Source organism: Pygoscelis adeliae, unplaced genomic scaffold (genome assembly GCF_000699105.1).
Source record: "Pygoscelis adeliae isolate BGI_AS28 unplaced genomic scaffold, ASM69910v1 Scaffold122, whole genome shotgun sequence".
Lineage (NCBI taxonomy): Eukaryota > Metazoa > Chordata > Aves > Sphenisciformes > Spheniscidae > Pygoscelis > Pygoscelis adeliae.
The window spans coordinates 1,551,314-1,570,899 of record NW_008824358.1 but is presented as its reverse complement, the minus strand read 5'-3'; the positions used below and the strand labels follow the sequence as shown (position 1 = coordinate 1,570,899).

Sequence of the window (19,586 nt, the reverse complement as noted above, 5' to 3'; positions counted from 1 at the left end):
GGCTGTATTTGTGTCTGCCGTGGACTTTAAGCAAACCCTTCTCCGCGCCCGCTCCCCCTTTGCGTTTTCCTTTGCTGATAGACCAGGAATGATACCTGTTACCTACCTCCACGCGGTGTCGTGGACCTCAGTGCCTATGCAATGCTTTGAACTCCTGGGGTGAGAAGTGCAGTATAAATGTTGAAGTACACTGTTAACAAATGTGAAAATATTTTTGTTGTAAAATGATGTGTTTTAGCACTGTATGAATGTTAAAATACAGAATTGATCCTCCTAGCAGTCTTCTGCAATTGTGTTTGTGCTTTGCACTTGCCTGTGCTGCCATGCTGGGTCCCCCACAGCCCCATTCCCGTTCCTCCTATGCTCTTTGAAGAGCACAGACTTTGGCGATCTGCTCCAAAAGGAGAAAATGGATGTGTCTGGCGAGGAGAAGGTGTTGGTAAGGCAGGAGGTGGCTGCTCTGCAAGGCTGCCTTCGCTGCTGGGGCAGAGCGTTTTCTGCCCGGGGAAGTGCAGCAGGGTGCAGCTGGGCAGGGCAGCATGGTTTGTGGGTGTGCTGCTGGAGACTGCGAGCTTTGCTTTGATTCCACCCCCCCCCTCCCCATGGGCTTTTTTTTTTTCTTTTAATCCTCTTTAAAAACTGTCAGGATAAAGAACTATCTTCCTTGGCTGCTTGCAAGAATCGACACCTTTTTGAGTCGAGTCTCAAACGCTTAAGTACAGCCGTGGCTTTCTGCGGACACCGGAGCTTTGACCGTGGCCTCTGGCACATTTTGTGCTCTGCAGCCAGTTTGCTTTGGCAAAAGCTGGGAATTCAACTATTGCAAGCAGGTGCGTTAGAGTTGGGTTAGTCCTCTGCATCGCAGCACTGGTGCTTTTAGCTTTGCCGCCTTCGCTGGCTGCGGACCCTCGCGTTCACCCCATTCTCCCGCAAACGCAGCGTCGTTCTTGTTTAAGGAAAGACGCACGGGCAAACCTGCCGTGTTTGGGCGCAGGTGAATGCCCTCAGTTGGGTTTACAGCAGGCTTGTTTCAATTTTCCGTAGGGTTTAAGGTAAACCACTTTCAAAGCAAAATTTAGTGCCCGCGGGAGGAGATTGCAGCGGCTGGACTAAAACGCTGCTAATTGGCACATCAGCACACCCTGGCCCGTCAGGCTGTCTGCAGCTGTGTGGTGAGCTCCTCTAGCACGGATCCTTCCCATAGGAGAGGTGCTGCCCTGTACCGGCACGTGAGCCGTGGGGTTGGGGACTCGGAGCACCCCTGCCTCACGGCACTGCCCCGTGCATGGCTTTTTCGGCAGTTGGGTCGGACCCAACTTGGGGAAGCCAAGTTGGGGATGCCAACTTGCTGCTGTGTCTCTGCCTTGGCGCTGCGAGTCTGGTCAGGCTTTAGCATCCTAAACCGAGAAGAATTTCATAAAGCTCTAGAAAACCAATTTTGGGAGCTAAATAATAATCAGGATTTTTTTTTCCCTTTCTCACTTAATACAAACAAACAAAACCCCTGCATTGCAGCAATTGCTGAATCGCCTGTAACACAGTCCTGGTGATTAATCACTCCTCTGGTGAAACAGTGAGCAACTGGAACAGAGAAGGACATTTTTTTTGTTAGACTAAATTTCACTTTTGCTTTGTTGTTTCACTTCATTTACAGCTCGAAACATTTCCCGATGGCATCTCTGTGAGCCTGGTGCTGGGAGGACGGCTCCGCTCCGGGAGGCGACGGAGTTCCCGGAGGTGCTGGCACCGCTGGAGATACATCCCTGCCGTCACCTCCTGCCTGGGCCTGGGGGGTCTCTGGGTTTTTCCTGCTTTTTGCCACATGCCGTTAGATTTGCAGAGCGTTTGCCGTACGTGGTTATCGCAGATCTCTGCGTCTTGCAATCAGCTGCCTGGGGAACCCATCTGGACAGTCTTTAGCGATGGAATTAGTGGTGCCTTTTGTATCTGCTCATCTAACATGCAGTCTTTTTTTTTATTTTTAGGTGTGGTTTTTTTTTTTTAAGTAATTACTGTTTTCATTGTTTTCAGCACAATTCTAGTACTGTGAAGAAGATGATCCAGGGGCCAGAGCATTGTCCCTCCTGTACCCCATAACCATGGTTTTTGTTGTGGGCTTCTCCCCCCCCACCCCCAGCCACAGAGTTGGCATTTTTCTTTTTTGGTCTGGCAGCCCCATCTCGGCAGCATCAGCTCTGCCTGTCCATCAGCACGGATAAGCAAGAGTCCGGTGGGGGAAAAAAGTAAATCGTGATCCTGTCATTCAGGCCTGCAGTAGACTCTGGAAGTGTAAGGGAGCTGAACCGGGATTACCAGCGTAACGTGTTTCCTAACCTTGGTTGCTGTGCCTTTGCGAGCTAGATAGAAAAGTGTTTTCCCATTGTTTGGTGGTTATTATTTTCTAGTGGTTTATTAGACTATGATGGGGACTCAGGCCAGAGGGAAGAACGCTGGGGAGGCTCGTGTTGCTTCTGCTCATCCTTTGCCATATTTGACAAAAAACGTGGGGTGCCAGGATGCTGTTTGACCACAAACACACACGTGCTCTGCCAGTGCTGGTGAACTCCCCATGGGGAGCTCATGGAGAGGGGGGAGAGATGCTGTTAGATCTCTGTTGACTTGCAGATAGAGGGGGAAAAAATCTTTTCAACGTTGAGCAGGGTAAGTCTGATGCAGGATTAAAGACTTACTGATGTTGAGGTCTTGTGTTACGATATTTATAGACTCTATAACTGAATAAACAAAGCAGATCTTCAGCCACGCTCAGGAAACTTGTACTTTTGCCGTCCCGTTCCCAGCGAGGCCATTGCTGTACTGGTGTGGCAGAGGCCTGAAGAGGAGCTTATGGGCATGAAAGCGTTTTTTCCCACCGCGTCGGCTGGTTTGATAGATGTTGCCTCTCCCTCCAAACCCTGCGTTGTGACTGTGATTTCACTTTCCTCCAAAGCAGTTGGTTTTCTTCTGGGACTCCGATGACGGTTGCTGTCTCTCCTTGCTGCTGCGGCTGTTTTTGCTGCGCAGGGACCCCCGGCGCGGAGCTGTGACTCTGGGGAACGCAGTTCGCTACTGCAGCAGGAGATCAGGTTTGCAATGTCTCATTCACTTCTCTGTTTCTCTCTTTCCTTTTCTTCCTTTCCCTGCAGAACACAAGTGCCCGGTGGACCAGAGGGAGCAGTTAGAAGAAACCCTGCCTCTGATTTTGGGCCTGGTACTGGGGTTGGTTATCGTGATAACCCTCTGTGTTTACCATATCCACCACAAGCTGACAGCCAACCAAGTGCAAATTCCTCGGGACAGATCTCAGTACAAACACATGGGATAGGGGACAGGATCGAGCAGCCCAAATATTTATCAGGTAGAAAAAGCAAAAGCACTTTTTTCGAAGGGTGAGGAAAGGTTATGGGGGGGCGAGAGACGGTATTCACACCACCTAATGGCGGGTATTTCATGGAGACACACAAATTTAAGGTTAGGCTTTAACGTAGTCGGTGCAGAGACATAGCTGTCTCTGTAAGAAGACTCAGAGCATCTGATTTTAGGAGTCTGTCTGTGGCAGTAGGTGATATGAATATCATCTTAAGCAGCTGGACCGATTGTTTGGAAACAGAAATGCTTCACATGTCAAAGTCTAACACTGGGGGCAAAATGAGCTTTTGTCTCCCCCCCCCCCCCCTTTTTAAATTCTTCCTCTTTTTTTCCTCCCCCTGAGGGACTCATACCTCCCCGGTGCGCTGCGCTTGGCAGCGTTCAGCCCTCTCCGTTCACGTCTGTGCAGGGAGCAGGGCTGGGGGACGGAGCCATCGGACAGAATTCATTAAGGTCCTCTAACGAAGGGACTCAAACCACATGCCTGAAGCTTGCACTCATGTTAAGGAAAGCATGAAGGCAATACAGGTGTGTTTCAAAAAATAATAATAATAATAATAAAAAAAAAAGGCCAGAACCTCAAGCTGGTATAAACTGGAGTAACTCCAGCGCAGCAGTTTGCAGCCAGCTGAGGAGCTGACCCCACACTTGAGGCTGAGCGAGGAAAGTTTGTTTTTGCTTCTTGAGCCACATCTGAATTAAACTTAAAAAATAAATAAAAAAAAAAAAAAGAGTATTGATACGCAAATTATAAAGTGCCATGCTACTGCAAGTCAACTGAGAAATGCTTCTGGCTGGACATCCTGCACGTATTGTGATTGTTGTTGAGATGTTACATTGCTACCTGCAACTGGTATTTTCACAATGAAACAAAAAAAAAAGAAAACAGGAATGTTAAAGTTACTATGCAGATTATTCAGGTGTAATCTAATGTAACAGAAAAAACCATAAGGAAACCCTTGAAATCTATCCTTAAATGTAGACCATTTTTAAAATTAATTAAAACATGTACATATATAATACATGATTTGCCTTCTTATTTTGAAATGATACAATGCTTTTTACTAATTCCATGGTATCTAATGGAATCGGTGCAAAAATACATAGTCTGGATGGATGTGAAATGTAGGATTTATTCTAGCAGTATTTTGGTGCAGATGGTTTGGTGAAGGCATGGTGGTGGCTCAGTATTCTGTGCTTTGTCGGCTATTTCTAATATTCTTCAAATCTCTTGGCTGTTTCTTATGTGTTTTATGGGCAATGGCGCGTTTCACTCTGGTCCCGTCCAGTTCCCACTGAAAGCTTTGACTTCCCTTGGCTCCGGTGTTACCGCAGCAAGAGTTAGTCCAGACCTTGTGTTAGTTTAGGGTATGGAAATTACTTTGAAATGTAATTTGATTTGATTTGATCCAAACAGGGACTCATACAAACTGTCCCCCTTTGGTTTAAAACAGGGTAATAGGCCAAGAAAAACAGTAATTTCAATGCTGAGAAGTGGAAGAGGAGAAACTTAACTGCTTTTTAATGCTGCAGCCTCCTCCAAAATTCATGAGGTTTTTTTGTCGAAGGTGAAAACAAAGGTGGATGCAGCAAGAGCCTTCCTTTAGTCCTGTCTTATTCCTGGTCTCATTTCTATGTTATGCTCGCCTTTTTGTTTTCTTATTTGGATGTAAGAAGCAAAATTATGGCGCTAATGATGCTTGTGGCTTTGCCCTTTTCTTTTAAAACTCTAGTGAAAGTGTCCTGGGCGGGCTTTAGGTTGACCAAGTGCCACTGCCTACAATGAGCTGATTATTATTTAAAAAAAAAAAAAAAAAAGATGAAAAGGTTCTTTTAGAGACAGCCAGAAAAAGCCATAAGTAGCGGGAGGGTGAATAAAAGGATTAAAGGCTCATCCTTAATAGAGAGGGGCCATAGTTATCAGCTTTGTCCTGCCTCGCTCTTGTCTGCCCCCCAGCCAGAAAGGCTCTCCCAGCCAGCTCCCATCAGCCTGGAGCATCTGCCTCCGTATTTGACATCCCAAAAAATAAAATAAAATGAAAAAGGAAGCAAACAGCTGAACTACAGATGCCAAAGGAGCCCCTCCGTTGTCATTTGTCTTCTTCACAGCATGTTTTGGCAAGGTGGCTGCAGGAATAAGCCGTTGGGATGGCGTGGTTGTGCGGATGAGCAGTGGTGGGGCAGGACACGGTAGCGGGATGGGGATGGAAACTGCACCAAACTGGAGTCATCCCGGTCAATAGGAGGCGGGTCCCCACCCGGCCGGTTTCCTCCCAGTGAGCTGCAGGTCTTTGGTGTCAGTAGGTGCAATTTCTGCTGGTTCAGTTGAGTATAATCAGAGGTATAAAAGAGTTGGGACATTGTCTGTGAAAAATGGGGGAAGAGAAGGACTTTGTGGCTGGAAACAAGGAAGAGGATCCTGTTTTTCCTTTGTGCCATCTGTTTCTCTAGGAGACCCCATTAGGGCTTTTTTTCCCCCTCCCTCTTTTCACATTCATCACCACCCATCCCTCTTTTTTTTGTTGGGTTTTTTTTTTTCCTTTCTTGCAAAACTTGAGTTAGTTGCGTATCCATTTGGATATCAAAATTTTAAATGCGTGACATAAGAAAAGAGCTACTTCCCTTCCACTTGCCTTTGCTTTACAGAGATAAGGAAATGCACATCGCAGCATTTTTATAAATGTTTTTGGTTTCTGATCCCCCGCAAATTTTTAACCCAATGAAGGGATGACCGTACCAGTAGCGGACTTGCATGTCTCAGCTACTTTCCGTGACCCCTGAGTGCATCCAGCCTTGCGTTGAGGCCAATGCATAGCTGGTTGGCAGAAGGCAGGGTAGCTGCAAAGTATTCCAAAAAACGCAACCAAGCAAAGTCTTTATGCTCCTTCCTTTTGGCCTCCTGCTTTTCCTTCGTGCGATGGCTCCTCGCACAAGCCATCGGTGGCAATCCCATTTGCGCTATAGTTTCTTACATCCCGCAGAAATCACACTTATTTTGCAGAGCGGGTTTAGAGGCAGGAAGGATCATCCATAGCTGGCGAGGGCTTGACAGATACTTCTGAAAACCAGAGCAGGAGGTGGGAAACCCACCGCTCTGCGCCCCTGCAGCGTTTGACGGGCTACATTTAACCTTTCTTAGCCTCCCTTGAAAGCTACAGGTCAGGCTTTACGTGGAGCTGTTTGAAGGCCACAAAACCCGTGGCTTGGCTTAGCTGCTTTAGCGTCACTCTTAGGAGAGGCAGTGGGAGGTGGATGGAGCTGCTGACTGAACGTCCCTCCAGGCTGTTTTTTGGAGCAGCTGGAGTTTGTTGCGTCTTGCTCAAGTAAAGCCGCTGGTGGGTTTTGGCCCCTTGTAGGTTACGTTGTTGCTTCCCCATTTTCAGAAAGCAAGCAAGAACCGCCTGTTGTAACAGAGAGACTCTCTCAAACATCTACATGTATTTGAGATGGAAAAAAAATACGCTAATTTATGGTTGACTTTGCAAACTACTTTTAATTCAACCTGCGGTGACCCCGTAAGGGCAGTCGTAGCAGAGCAGCCCAAGGAAAACATTGTCTTCACTGCTCGTAGGAAACTGTCCTTGACTGATCCCGCTGCTTGAGCATTGGCCAGTGCATTGAAGTGGTGGCATCGGCCATCTGAGGAGAGGACAACCCCCAAAAGCTGATGCAGCTCTCGCAACCCTCTGCCCATATACCATACACCTGCTGCTTTTCGTGTGAGACGGTAGAGGTTTCCCTTAGCTAGCGCTCGGCGTCATCTTCAGGTTGAAAGTGTCTGTAAGCTATCAGGAACGGTCGCGTGAATACAGCAACGAATTTCTTGGTTTTCTGAAGTAAGATAGAAAATAATTTCTTGTTGCGCTGAAAGGGTTTTCCTCTCTTTTTTGGGAAGAAAGGAAATAGAAACCATTTCAGTTCAATGACAGTTTGCTTTGTGTCCCAGACTGATGTATCGTGTTTAAAGAAGTTATTTAAGCTGTTGAAAGAAAACCCTTTGAATCTTTTAATTCTTTCCATCCTTTTGCTAACAATCACTTACTGAATTTGATCCAAGTTTTCCATCGATTTAAGCTTTCCAAGCCTATTGTTGAAAAATCATTTATGAGAGGTTAAAAAAGCCATCCATCTTCCCTCCTGCCCATCGAACTACAGCAGCATCTTGAGGACGGCAGCACTTTCACTGTGATTTCATTTTATGTTTCGCTTTCATTCATCGATGGCTTTTCGTGAGCTAGCTGCAAACTTGAACACCTTGCTTTATAGGTGCTTATGAACGCACTAGTAGAAGGTGGATAAATATAAGAAACTTATCAACCTACTGGGCTCTATAAGGACCTGTAGGAATTGAGCACTTACTAAAGCAGCCGTTAATGACTTACAAACTATTCTGGTTATAAATTATTGATGCGTTGCCGAGGAGGGGAGTTACACGGCCAGTAAATGCCCCGGCCTCTGCTACTAAAATGGTGAGTATGTGTGAATACTTTCAGAACTGGTGCCCTCAGAAAAAGCCATCGTTCCTTAGTGACAGGCGGGAATAAATGCATTGGAGTCACTGGCCATACGCGGAGCCCAGCCTCAGCCGGTGCAGCAGATGAAGACGTCGTCTGGGTGAATGGACGCTGGTATCCCAACATCTGGTATCTAAAAAACTAAAACTAGAGTGTATTTTTTTGCTGAGACGCCCACCAAGGGCAAGACTGCGCAGCCCATGAGGTGATAGTGATGGAGGAAACGGCCTCTGCAGCGTGGACGCCGCAGGGAGCGGGATAAGGGCTTGAGGGCCATCGGGTTGCGGGAGACGAGACCTGGGAAGATCTGACAGAGGTTACCCGAGGAACAAGTTTGCAGAGAGGGTGATGAACGCGGCTCAGTCAACTGTGTAGCCCAAGGTAACAGGTCATGGTTATTAAGATAGAAAATAATTATTCCCTGCTTTTTTGGCTGGCCCTGGCTTTATTTGAAGCGCTATGGGTGAAACGGCCAAAGTTAAGCATTTTTTTGTTTGTTTTTTTGAGTGATGGCTAATGCATTTTGAAACATGTACCGATGTCAGCAATGAAAAGTAATGTAAAACCTCATTTATAAGATTTGAAGATGCTTAAGGGAGCAAATAATATTGTAGATTCATTAGCTGACTGATGATGTTGCTGGGGAGCCTGAGAGGAATGTTTTCGCTAGGCACGAGAGCTGACTGGTTATGAGCCAAAAATTAAGGACAAGTGAGGGGAGAAGAAAAAAAAAAAAAAGGGATTATGTGGGGGGGCAAGGAAAGGAAGGTGGAAATGTTTCAGCAGGTATGGGCTTTCTGGAGTACTTCATACGCGGAGCTGCATGGGTGTGCTCATCACTTCTCAAAATGTTCTGTGCCGTATGACTGACCGCAACGGGATGTCTGGGTGTTTCTTTCAAGGGCCGGCGCTGCCGACTCGTGTCGAGCCATGGAAGTTATTTTCCCTGGGTGTAGAGGAGAAGTTGTGTATTTTTCTAACCTAAGTGCACGCGCTGGTGTGTGTTTGGGGGGCTCTCGGAACGGCTAAATCGCGGTATCTTGGGTTGAAACGGCTCTTTCTCTAATATTTCTCTAACTGCACCATTCGCTTCAGCCCGACAAACCCCACTGCGGGGGGAGGTTTCTTTTTCTGCGAGGAGAAGAGGGGAAGCTGGTGCGTGACAAATGGGTGACCCCAGTCCTGATCGGGGCTGGCCTCTTCAAGGGTGGGAAGCTCCCAGGGAGGAACAAAATAAGTCTCCCATGTCAAGGTTTTTGCAAAGGCCGACGATACGGATTTGAGTGACTATTTCCCTCCGTGATTTCCCCCCTCACTTCGGGGTTTCTTTGGTGATGTCGTTAGGGTATTTAGCTCACAGACCGCCTGGCTTTGCCACACCCCGTTGCACTGCGAACCCTAAGCCTTTGCACTTTCCTCCTTACGGCAAATTAAAGACACCCCCCCCCCCAGTTATGTGGGGGCTCTTTTGCCTCTTCCAACCTGCTGGTCCTTGTTTGTTAAGTCTGATGTGCTTGGGACAACTGTTAAGTCTTTTTTTTTCTTCTTAATTTTGGGTGGAGGCACAGTCAGAATCTCAAGCTTCTTATTCTTACTCGTGTCCCGTAGTTCATCATAGGTGTTTATGCAGTGATTGTGCCATCAACCAGGAGAAAAATTTATGGACACGGAGTTGTTCTTTTTTTTGAGGTCTTATTCCTGCCTTCCTAATTTGGAAAATTATAACTGGACAGCAGCATTTCACTCTTCAAAGATCTTAAACTAATAAATACAATCCAAAAGTACAAAACGTGCCCGTACAGCCACGGACTCCTGACTATCAGCTTCCCGTGGCTGGCGGGTTAGGCACAGGTTTTGTTTTGGATCCAGTGGCTTTCCTAACCCCAAGCCCTCGTGGTAGTGGAGCTCAGCCCCTGTGACCTCCATCAGTACAGGCTGGGGTTTCCCAGCCACTCCCCCCCCAGCAGTCAGGACGCGGCTGTGACGAGCACCAAGGGACCAGGGCTGAGCAGCTGCCTTTCAACGCAGACACGGCCACTGACACTTTAAAATCACTAGGGGCAGCTCTGTAAATCACTCCCTCTATATATATATATTTCTAGATGTGTGTGTGTGTGTATATATATTATCTCTCGCACAAGGACCCTCTTTTTTTCTTATTATCTGCTTGGTCCAGTACTGTGTGACCGAGCCAAATTTAGAAGATAGAAACGAGGCATGGGGGAAAAAAAATCACACTGAAAATTAAAGCGTTTATTAATTAATTTATTTAACTTGCATGTGCATTTGTCTCACCAGTAGTCGGTGTTCACAAAAAACCCCTTTGCAATCGACAAAACTCTCAGTAAACTTGATGAATACTGTTTAAAGTATCTAACGATAAGAAAGTTGCAGAAAATTCTTCACTTGTACAGCCTAAAATGTGCTGAATATTGAAGAACCCCCCCCCACCAACCCCAACCCCTTTTTTATTCAAAGATGGTTTAAAAAAAGTCCACTTTTGCGGCTAGTATTACAGTTTCGCCTGTCTGTCATCGCCTTTGCGGCGGGTGCTGCGCGCTCTGCCGGGTTTTCTGCGGGTGGGTACCGGGAGCGTGTTGGCGGCGGGGCGGCGGGAGCCAAACACATTTTCTTTAGCGGCTTCTTAAAATGTGCAAAGAGGGTTAAGAAGAGAAAGCAGCGGGGAGTAAGACACGCAGATGTAAGAACATTTATTCAACGTTCGAGTTCATATTTATCTCCTCTTTTTAGTTGTTTCTCTCCCTTCAAATATTCTTTAACTTTTTAAGGGCGGTACTAAAGGAGCTTCTTTACTATTGGCAACTCTTTTGTCCCGGAGGAAGATCTTTAAGCTCCTGCCAGGTTTAGACGTTTGGTTGTAATTTACTACAATAAATAACAATTAATTTATTTGCTATGAAATTCCATAATAAGAAAGAAACTAAACTGTTTTCACAAAATTGGCTTTGTGTTTCTTAATGAGATCGTAAAATGAGGTCAGTAAGAAAAAAACAACCCTTGAAAAACATGGCTTTCATATTACACGTAATTAAAAAGAACTAATAATCAATAAATAAAATTCATTTATCATGGAAATAATTATGAAGCACTTCTAAAAATTTTAAAGGCAAATCTATTTAGGCCTACAGTTAACATGCAAAGTCATCCAACAAGTAACACAAAATTGTACCGTAGTAGTCAACTGTTGCATCAACATTCAAAAAGGTCTAGACAGCAGCACGACTTCTTCTATATGGCAAACATCTCGTAACGCATCACAACGGTCTGTCTGAGCTCTGGAGGGTATCCGCTGGGCGGGCGGGCGGGCTCCTGCCGTCCCTTTCCACTTCCAGAGCGTGACAGCAATAACGGGGCTTTTTGTGGTAACAAAACTGGCCTTGCGGTGGCATAACCGAAGGGACCGCCACGGCGTGAGACCACCACCCTTGAGCAAAGGTACGCCGGGTGCGTTAGCTCCCACCCCTGGAGAAATGGGGAGGGAGACGCTGACGCCCGCTAACGTTGGGCAGCAGCTCTCGTTGCCGCTGCGTCGCCCGTAGCGCTGAGGGCGAGCGCCCAAAGCCAGACTGCCAGCGCTCCCACAAGCATCGGTTATCGTTGAGCCCTTCAGGCTGCCGTGACAGCGGGATGAGCGCTCTCCTTGCCCTGATGGAAAATCTGCAAAACCTTCCAGCTTCCTCAAGGTGGGTTGTTTTTTTTTTTTTTTTCCCTGTTTTCAAAAGGGTTAAAAAAGTAGGAAACTTTATCTTCTCAAATTCTTGCTAAGTTACACTTATTACTTCAACTAACACAACAGTTACATGACAAAGTACTGCAAATTATCAAAACGTACTGTACAGAAAATTACAAATTCGTTGCAAAATACATTGCGCTGCTATGACCGAGATAAAAAGTGCTTTTTTGTCAGAAAAGTGTTCTTCTGAAATAGAAGTGCCGTAGCCTGCAATAAAATTCTGGTGTTTCACTCTGGTTGTGCTATCCTCTACTAACTATCTTTCCAACCTTGTTTGCGTTTGGCGCCTTCTGCCTGGATGGCTGAGATGGTGGCAGCGCTGGGGAGCGGTGGTCCATGGCGGAGCGCGGCCACCCAGCTAGTGGGCAGGATCGCTCCCCGGTCCCTCGCAGCCCCGGAGAGCGCCTCCTTGGGTTTTTATACACCGCATTATTTCCGCGGGGCCGGTTTTCCTCTGCAAGGTTTCGCTCATCCCTGCCCGCGGTTCTCACACAACCGCCGGGGTTCCTGCGCGGCCGTTAACCAGACTCTGCACCGATCTCCTCCCACAAAGTCGCCGGCTTCAGCGATGCCTGTGCTGCCTCATGAGGGGCACGATGCAAGACGGGGGCCCAGCCAGTTTGAGAAACGGGTGTCTCAACAGTTCCTGTGCCGTGGCTCTCTGTGAGGGCTCCCGCACCAGCATCGAGTCCAAGAAGCCCCGGAGGACCGAGGAGACCTGCAACATGGCACTGGCGTTAGGGGCGGACAAAGATACCCGTTCCCAGCCTACGCTGGGTCTGTGCACGCTGCTTTTCTTGGGCAGACACGGGACGCACGGAGCTTTCCTATGGCAACAGATGTGCTGAGCTGAAGGGCCGTGCGTCTTCTGTGTGCCATTAACGTTGGAAGTGTTTGGATATCGGTGGGGTGCAGAACAGCACGCACCACAGAGCTTTGCGTGCGGTGGGTGAGAAAAGCATTAACATACGCTGAGGGCTCGGGTCTGACTTGTAGAAGCACACCCGAAATGGGAGGTACCCAGAGGCTTTGGCACTGGGCATGGATGCACCAACCCGCCCGCAGCAGGGCTGAGGTGCCGGCTTGCTCTGGTCCTCGGGCAGGGTGGGAAGCGCAGGGAGCACGAGGCTCTGCCCAGCTCCCTTTGCCACCACTCGCTGCAAAACCAGAGCCAGGGCCGGGCACAAAAAGGCTACGGTGTGCCGATGGCTTTGGCCTCGCGTTCTCCCCACGCGAGCCCTGTGCAGGACCCGCTGCTCAAGGCGGTACCTTAAAGATGCAATTTATCCTTTGGGCATGGAAGTGTGCGGCTACGGTTTTATTAAATGTTTGTACGTGCAAGACCCTCATCACCTATGGAAAGTCTGACCTTGTGCATGTCCTTCACCCGGGGCGGTAAGTTATCCCGGATTCGGCGCATGGCCTGCAGCGGCGGCTCGTTGAAGTAGGGAGGCTCGCCGTCTATCATCTCTATCACCATGATGCCCAGGGACCAGATATCCACCTGTAACACACAGTCCGTTCGTAAACACCGCCGGTAGTTGGGAGAGGGGGCTAACAGGCTCAACGCTTGGGTTCGTGCAAACCTCTGAGCTGGCTCACGCTGTTGTGCCTGCTGTCTGCGTCCAGTCTAAGCCAACAGTCCGGTGAGCCATCGCCATAAATCTTTCTTTTTTTAACCAGCTGACGACAATGTTTTCTTCTGAGCAGTAAGTGCATTGAAGAAATAAAGTAGAAACAACTTACAAACCCGGGTCTGCAGCTGGTTTAGGTGACGTCCGCTGGAAGCACCGCTACGGCACGCTCGTTTGAGAGGCTGGCTGCAGCCTGCTGTGCCGCGTTTCAGCTGCACTGGTTTGCACCCACTGAGTATTTACCCCAGGTTGGCTCAGCAACGCTGCAGAAAGGTGCAGTGAGTGGGAGAGCAGAGGACAATTCAGCTGCTGTGAATTCAGTTACGCTATTTCCCCTGAATCTTAAAGACTACAGGAACTCTGTTTGAGACCCCAAGGCAAACGCAAGCACTTACTGCACCCGGGCCCGTTCCCAGCCAGCACAGGTAACACATCATATAATCCCTTTGGAAAGTGATTCAGCTCCAGCTCCAAACAAAACCCCTACACCTTTTGGGTTTTTTTTGGTCCTGGCCTGCTGCAGAGCTCCTCCAGAATCCCAGTCCTCTGACAACTGTAATTCCTGTCGTTTGCCAGCCGAAATACAGCCAAGGCCCATTCACACTGCTTTTGCTCTTTTGCCAGCACTATCCTTCAGCTTAAATCCTCTTTTTTTTTTTGCTTTCCCTTCTGGTGGGGAAACCTAATGTAGCCGTAAGTTCAGCCACTTTATAATCCCTTCGGTGTTATTACTGGGCTAATAATAGCTGATGTTATTATCCCTGAAATGCCTGCTGCAATGCCACGCGTCCTGGGTGAACGTCGGTGCCTGCAGGGCGCTCTCGCTCTCGGGCGGGCGCTCTCCCTGCCTGCGCCAGATCGGTCCCTGCTGCGCGATGTGAAGATGCAGCGCCTCCCGTCTCAGGCCTCGGCTCATTTCCGCCCCCCCCCGTCTATCTATATATATGTGTATATGTGTCTGTGTGTAAATATATCTATATATATCTATATTTGTCTCGCAGGTTTGCTCTCTGCAGCTGTTACTATAGGCACTACCAAGCAGAAGATGCCTCCCCTCACCACGCAGAGGAGAAAAATGCAGCTGCGTCTCTGGCTGGGGAGGCGTGAGTCACTGTCACGGCTGAGCGCGGGAGAGGGGATTGCTCTTCCCAGGCTGGCAGTGCAGAAGTGCTGTGACTCAGAGCTTCCTAACGGATGGGGTACGGCACTGCAGAGCTGCCAGGTCCCCACCTTTCTGGGCTCATCTGAGGGGCTCCAATAAAAACGTGTGAATTGCCTTTTTCAGACCATTTGGCAGTGCTTAGAATAGTGCCCACAGATACGCTCTCCCCCCCCCGCCCCCCTGGTCTCTCAACTAAAGAGAGCAATGACTGCAAGGAATGAGCCGACGTGGAGAGGAATGCTACGACAGAGGGTGGGAATCCAACCCACCCAGCCGGCTCCTGTGTTTGGGACCCTACAGGACCATGCCTGTGCCTTTGCCAGCGCTCCTCCTCCTCCGGAGGGGGATCTCAGGCTTTAGCTGGACGAAAGCAGAGTGGATCTCTGCCTGCAGGTCTGTGCAAATGCTGACGTGACCTGGCCGTGCGGTACGGGCATGTGATTCGGCTGCTGGTTTGGCATAAGCAGGTGTAGACACCTGTACCTGCAGCTCCAGCTTGCAGGCTTGATATTAAAGATCATCAAAGGGTCTTTCATGATGTGAAAATGATGCCAGTTTCCTTTAATACAGCACCCTAAGCTAGAATAGGTAAAGGCATTACATTTGTTTAGTGCGCTAAACGGAGTCGTTATTCAACGCCTTCGTCTTGGAGAAACACTTTAAAACAAGGCACGATGCAGCACTCTGGGGCAAACTTAATTGCTGCTATTTAGCTTATCTGCATAAATGCATTTGAACTGCACGGGGCTCGGTGGGGTTGACCAAGGCACCACACAGAGGGAAAACAGCCGCTTTGGGTCCGCGGCGCCCCGCTGCACTCACCTCGGTGCTGTAGGGCAGGCGGGATATCACCTCTGGCGCCATCCAATACGGGGTCCCAACTAGCGACTTCCTCCTGGGGACCTCCTTTGACACTTGGGCGCAGAACCCAAAGTCGGACAATTTTATCTGAAAAGTAAAGAAAAAGAAAAAGCCCCTCTTGAATAACAAGGCAGATTCCTCCGAGACACACACATCTCCAGCCGCAGCCTGGGGGACAGGGACGGAGCTGCAGCGTTTGCCTGGGACAGGACAGCAGCACAGTTTGGAAGTGTGGCCGGAGACGGCAATACAGCCTGGGGAACGCGCGGCTCATTAAAATGAAGGCGGGGGAAACAACTAGGAGAGAGTGGCTGTGGCGCTCGTTACTAAGACCGCCTGTCATAGCTCATTGCCTCTCCACCAGCAGAAGATGCGGAGGTGATAAATGGCTTACAATATTTAAAAAATAGAAGGAAAGCAAAAAATTCGGAAGTAACAGTGGTTTATAATGAATCTATTGTTGCGTAACTACATATAATCCCCATGTTTGTAGTCTAGGTACATATACTGATATTCGATAATACACGTATTTCAAGTGATACACGCCACAGGTATCTGTGAGTTTGCCGGAAAACAGATGAAACAAGTGGCGTTCACCCCGTTTTCGTTTACCACAGAGAGCATGATCTAACACCCCCAGAAAGCAATACCCCTGCCAATGACTTTTCAAGACCGGGACCTCACACTGTGGACTATCACTAAAGAAACCGTCTTCTTTATGTAGCAGGGGAGCTAATTTGGGGAAGGCAGGGAAGGGTATAAGACTCTTCCGAAATGGTTGTAAGAGGTAAGGGGACCTGCTCCCTTCGCTTGGGAACTCGGGAATTAAAGACGGTACCGTCCTTGAGTAGCTGTGGCAGTGACCTGAAATAGAAATAATGGGATACACAAGCACTCCGGAGAGCAGCTCTTGCCGCATCATGTGCCTGCTCATACTTTTACGCCAGGGTTTTCGGGTTTTTTTTTTTTACAACAAAAATTATGGAAAATTATCGCCTCCCCCGCCCTGTTGCTGTACAACGCGAAGGTGAAAACTCCTCCAACCCCCAACCAAAAGCAGCTGGTCTGAGTGTCGGGGGCATCACCCCCTTCCAGAAACAGCTTGTTCCTTAAGGCTAAAGATTTTCGGGGGTTTGGTTTTTTTTTTTTTTCCTCCCCCAAGTATTTATTTGGAGGCCTAGAAGCCATCATAAGGGTTTTCCTGGACATGAGCCTAACGCCCACCACCCCCAGCTGTACACCGCCGAGTGCAACAGTGCCACATGTCCATGCTCCGTAAGCCGTGTATCCGATCAGGTACTCGGTGCCGGGGATACGAAGGGAGCCCAAACAGCCCCCGGACAACTGAAGGGGGAAGTTGCACAAATCCCGGCATTGTGTAGACCAGCATTTCGTTATCGGCACTGATTTGTTTTCTTTTGGATTCAGTACAGACATTACTTTTTTTAAGACTAAGGGTATTATTTTTAACAGAATTACGAAATGATTGTTGGTATTTCTAAAACAAAGCCAATGATAGCCAAGTTCTCCGTGCTAAATGTATTTTTCGGTTTGCAGGATGAAGAATGGAAGAAATAATGCTTATTTTGGAAGCAGAGCCCAATCTTCTTTTGTAGGAGCACAAGAGGTTTTGCATATCTATTGCTCATTTGAGTACATAGAAGAAGACGATTTTCTAAAAAAAGATAATTGCACAACACAGCCATGAAGAAATCTGCAATGCAGATAATAAGTACTGGAGTAATGAGTATAATGAGGCACTGTATGCAGATCCCGAGAGCAGATCAGATGCTATTTCAGCAACATGGATTGAAATCGCAACTGAAAACCTCCCACACACGTGGAATTTTCTTTCCCCGACAGGATTAACAGGAGCAGCCTGGGACCGCTGCAGGAAGAAAATCCCTCTCCCTTGGTGGAGTGGGAATCAAATTATAAAGGCAAGCCTTTGATTAGGGAATCCAAGAGTTTTACCTTCTGAAGGAGAAGATCTAGGTTTGGTTCCAGACTGACCGGGTGCTCTCGCGCTCAGTCCAACCCGCTAAGCCTCGCTTTAGACAGGTGCGTAACGCCAGTGGAGCAGCCCTTAAAGCCCTGCTTAGGGGACTCACTGGCCATCAGTGCGTTAGTTTCTGCTCAAATTATCCCAATGGGGCCACAAGGCGAGATGCAAAGTAGCGCCTAACTCAAGCAGAAATTTAAGAGTGATTTGCCTCCCTCCGCCTAAGCCTTCAGGTGCCCCACGTTTAGGTGCCTCAAGTTTTACGGCTGTGTACGCCCAGAAATGCCACAGCACAAACCCACCTTTCTCCTTGTAAAGGAATAACAACTTCTGCGGGACCAAACACTGCTGAAGTAATATTTTTTTTCACGCAAACTTTATTTTGCTTATCGCGCAGGTCATGTGCAGCATTTTCTCTCCCTCTCTCCCCGCTCATTAACAACACAAAGAAAGACCAATTCACTGACAGCAGCATCCCATCCGAGTAAATGGAAGTGTGGGACAGGTATTATCAAGCATCTTGTAAGTGTACCCATGGTAAAAGCTACTCTCGCCGTCAGGGGAGCGTTTCAGCAGTAATGCAGAATATTTCCCGTTCGTAGAGATTGATGTTACCCTCCTAACTAGCCTGGGAAAACAGAGCGAATGTATAGAAGCTTGCTAACTAAAGGATAATTAAATGCAGTAAAAAGAAAATACTGTTGACAGGCAGCAGAGCAGGCGTGCTGCGGCGTAGAAGAAGGTCTCCCGTCACCTAACCATCACCCATGTGGCATAGTTTCTTCTGCCGCTGCCTTTTGACGGCTCCGCCCCCCCCCCCCCCAGGGACGCTGCATGCAGCGCAGACGTCAATCACCGGCCAGGCCAGGCCTGTGTTGTTCTGATTCGGCTCTCTAACAAGTTATTGACAGGTCATACCCCTTGGTTTCACACGCCTGGCTTATTTTTTTTTAAGTTAGTGTCACTTGGAACGTGCACAGCTGTTTTCATGCCAGCCCCAAGAGAGGGCAGGAGAAACGTTGGCCGCTCACCCTCCCGTCGCTCGTGAGAAGGATGGAGTCGCTTTTGATGTCGCGGTGGATGACGCCTTGGTTGTGCAGGTAGGAGAGGGCTCTCAGGACGGACAGGCAGACGGTCGCTATCTGCTCCTCGTTCATCCTGAAACAGCAAGGTGGAAAAACGAGCTGAGCGTTAATGAAGACAGCGGGAAAGGGGAGCTGGAGCGAAGAGGCACAAGCCCCCCCCCCTTCACGCCAGCACAGGGACAGCCAGGAGATCTTTTAGGCAATGGCTCTGCGGGGTGACTCACTGGTCCTATTTCTGTCGAAAAAGGGGAGATGAGGGGCGAGGAACAGCTCTGCCACGAGGTCTGGGTAAGTCTCCCTGCAGCACTAAAAAAGCAGAGTGTATTATGCGATGTGGCGTGTTACAGTGAGCCTGCTTCCCTCTGGGAAATAACAGAAATGCCTTATTTACAGCAAACTTACTGCTTGCCAAGGAGGGTAAATCACTACTGGGATGGAAACGGGCATAGAATAAATACGAGAAAAACAACACTCTTAATTGTGCAGACAAAACATCAGGCCCTGGGATGACGGGAGGTATATGTATATACGTTTATATACATATATGCCCTCTCTGAGAGCACTTTGCTTTTATGCCTTCTATAAAAATAGGGTACGTCAGTAGAAAAATAAGCAGCAAGAGTCCTCATTTCTGTGCACGCGTGCAAAACCCCATTCTGGAAGAAGCTGGCCGCCACAGCGCGATGGCGATGGCCGGGATGGGTGGCGTACCCTGACCCCGCCGCCCCACTGCTGGATGACCCCAGCATCCCTGTCACGCGGGCAGAAAAGTACCCGTGGAGCTTTCTGCTTTAACCGTGTGCGCCATTTGCAGTATTTTAGCAACATCTTTGAGGGAAGGTCGTGCAATGTAAAAAAAAAAAAAAAACCCAGAAGATTAAGGAAAGACTATTTTGAGTAAAAAAAAAACCGGAATGACAGCTCATAAGAAGTGGTGTCCTGGGAACATCTGCTTGCCATTAAACTCCTGTCAGAAATATGTAAGACAGAGCTTTTAATGTTTTGGGGAGCAGTCGTTAACAAACGCCTTGCAATATTGTGATTTATTTCAGCACATCAGCTAAGGCAACACTAAAAAATAAAATACCTGTGTTACAACTCTGCTTTCAGTAGGATCTAAGAGCATCATGAGAGAAGGTACCTATCTTCTCTAATTTACTATTCCTTGCTTTTCTTCTTGCTCACCTAAATACCCCCCCACGGGAATG

General features: G+C 48.2%; 2 protein-coding genes across 2 annotated transcripts in view; one reads left to right on the top strand and one right to left on the bottom strand.

Moving 5' to 3' along the window:
• Window positions 1-2,089, top strand: part of LAMP5 (lysosomal-associated membrane protein family, member 5) — a 7,534-nt gene extending 5,445 nt beyond the window's left edge. The window contains exon 4 of the mRNA XM_009319573.1: window positions 2,032-2,089. Coding sequence (XP_009317848.1) covers window positions 2,032-2,042 — 11 coding nt within the window. The 3' untranslated portion in view covers window positions 2,043-2,089. The remainder of the gene's footprint in view (window positions 1-2,031) is intronic.
• A 10,107-nt stretch (window positions 2,090-12,196) lies between these two features.
• The window catches only part of PAK7 (p21 protein (Cdc42/Rac)-activated kinase 7), a 49,079-nt gene continuing 41,689 nt past the window's right edge, over window positions 12,197-19,586 (bottom strand). Inside the window, exons 6-9 of the mRNA XM_009319572.1 lie at window positions 18,325-18,451; window positions 15,253-15,378; window positions 13,004-13,138; window positions 12,197-12,352 (exon numbers count right to left, since the gene is read on the bottom strand). Of these exons, the coding sequence (XP_009317847.1) occupies window positions 12,197-12,352; window positions 13,004-13,138; window positions 15,253-15,378; window positions 18,325-18,451 (544 nt within the window). The remainder of the gene's footprint in view (window positions 12,353-13,003; window positions 13,139-15,252; window positions 15,379-18,324; window positions 18,452-19,586) is intronic.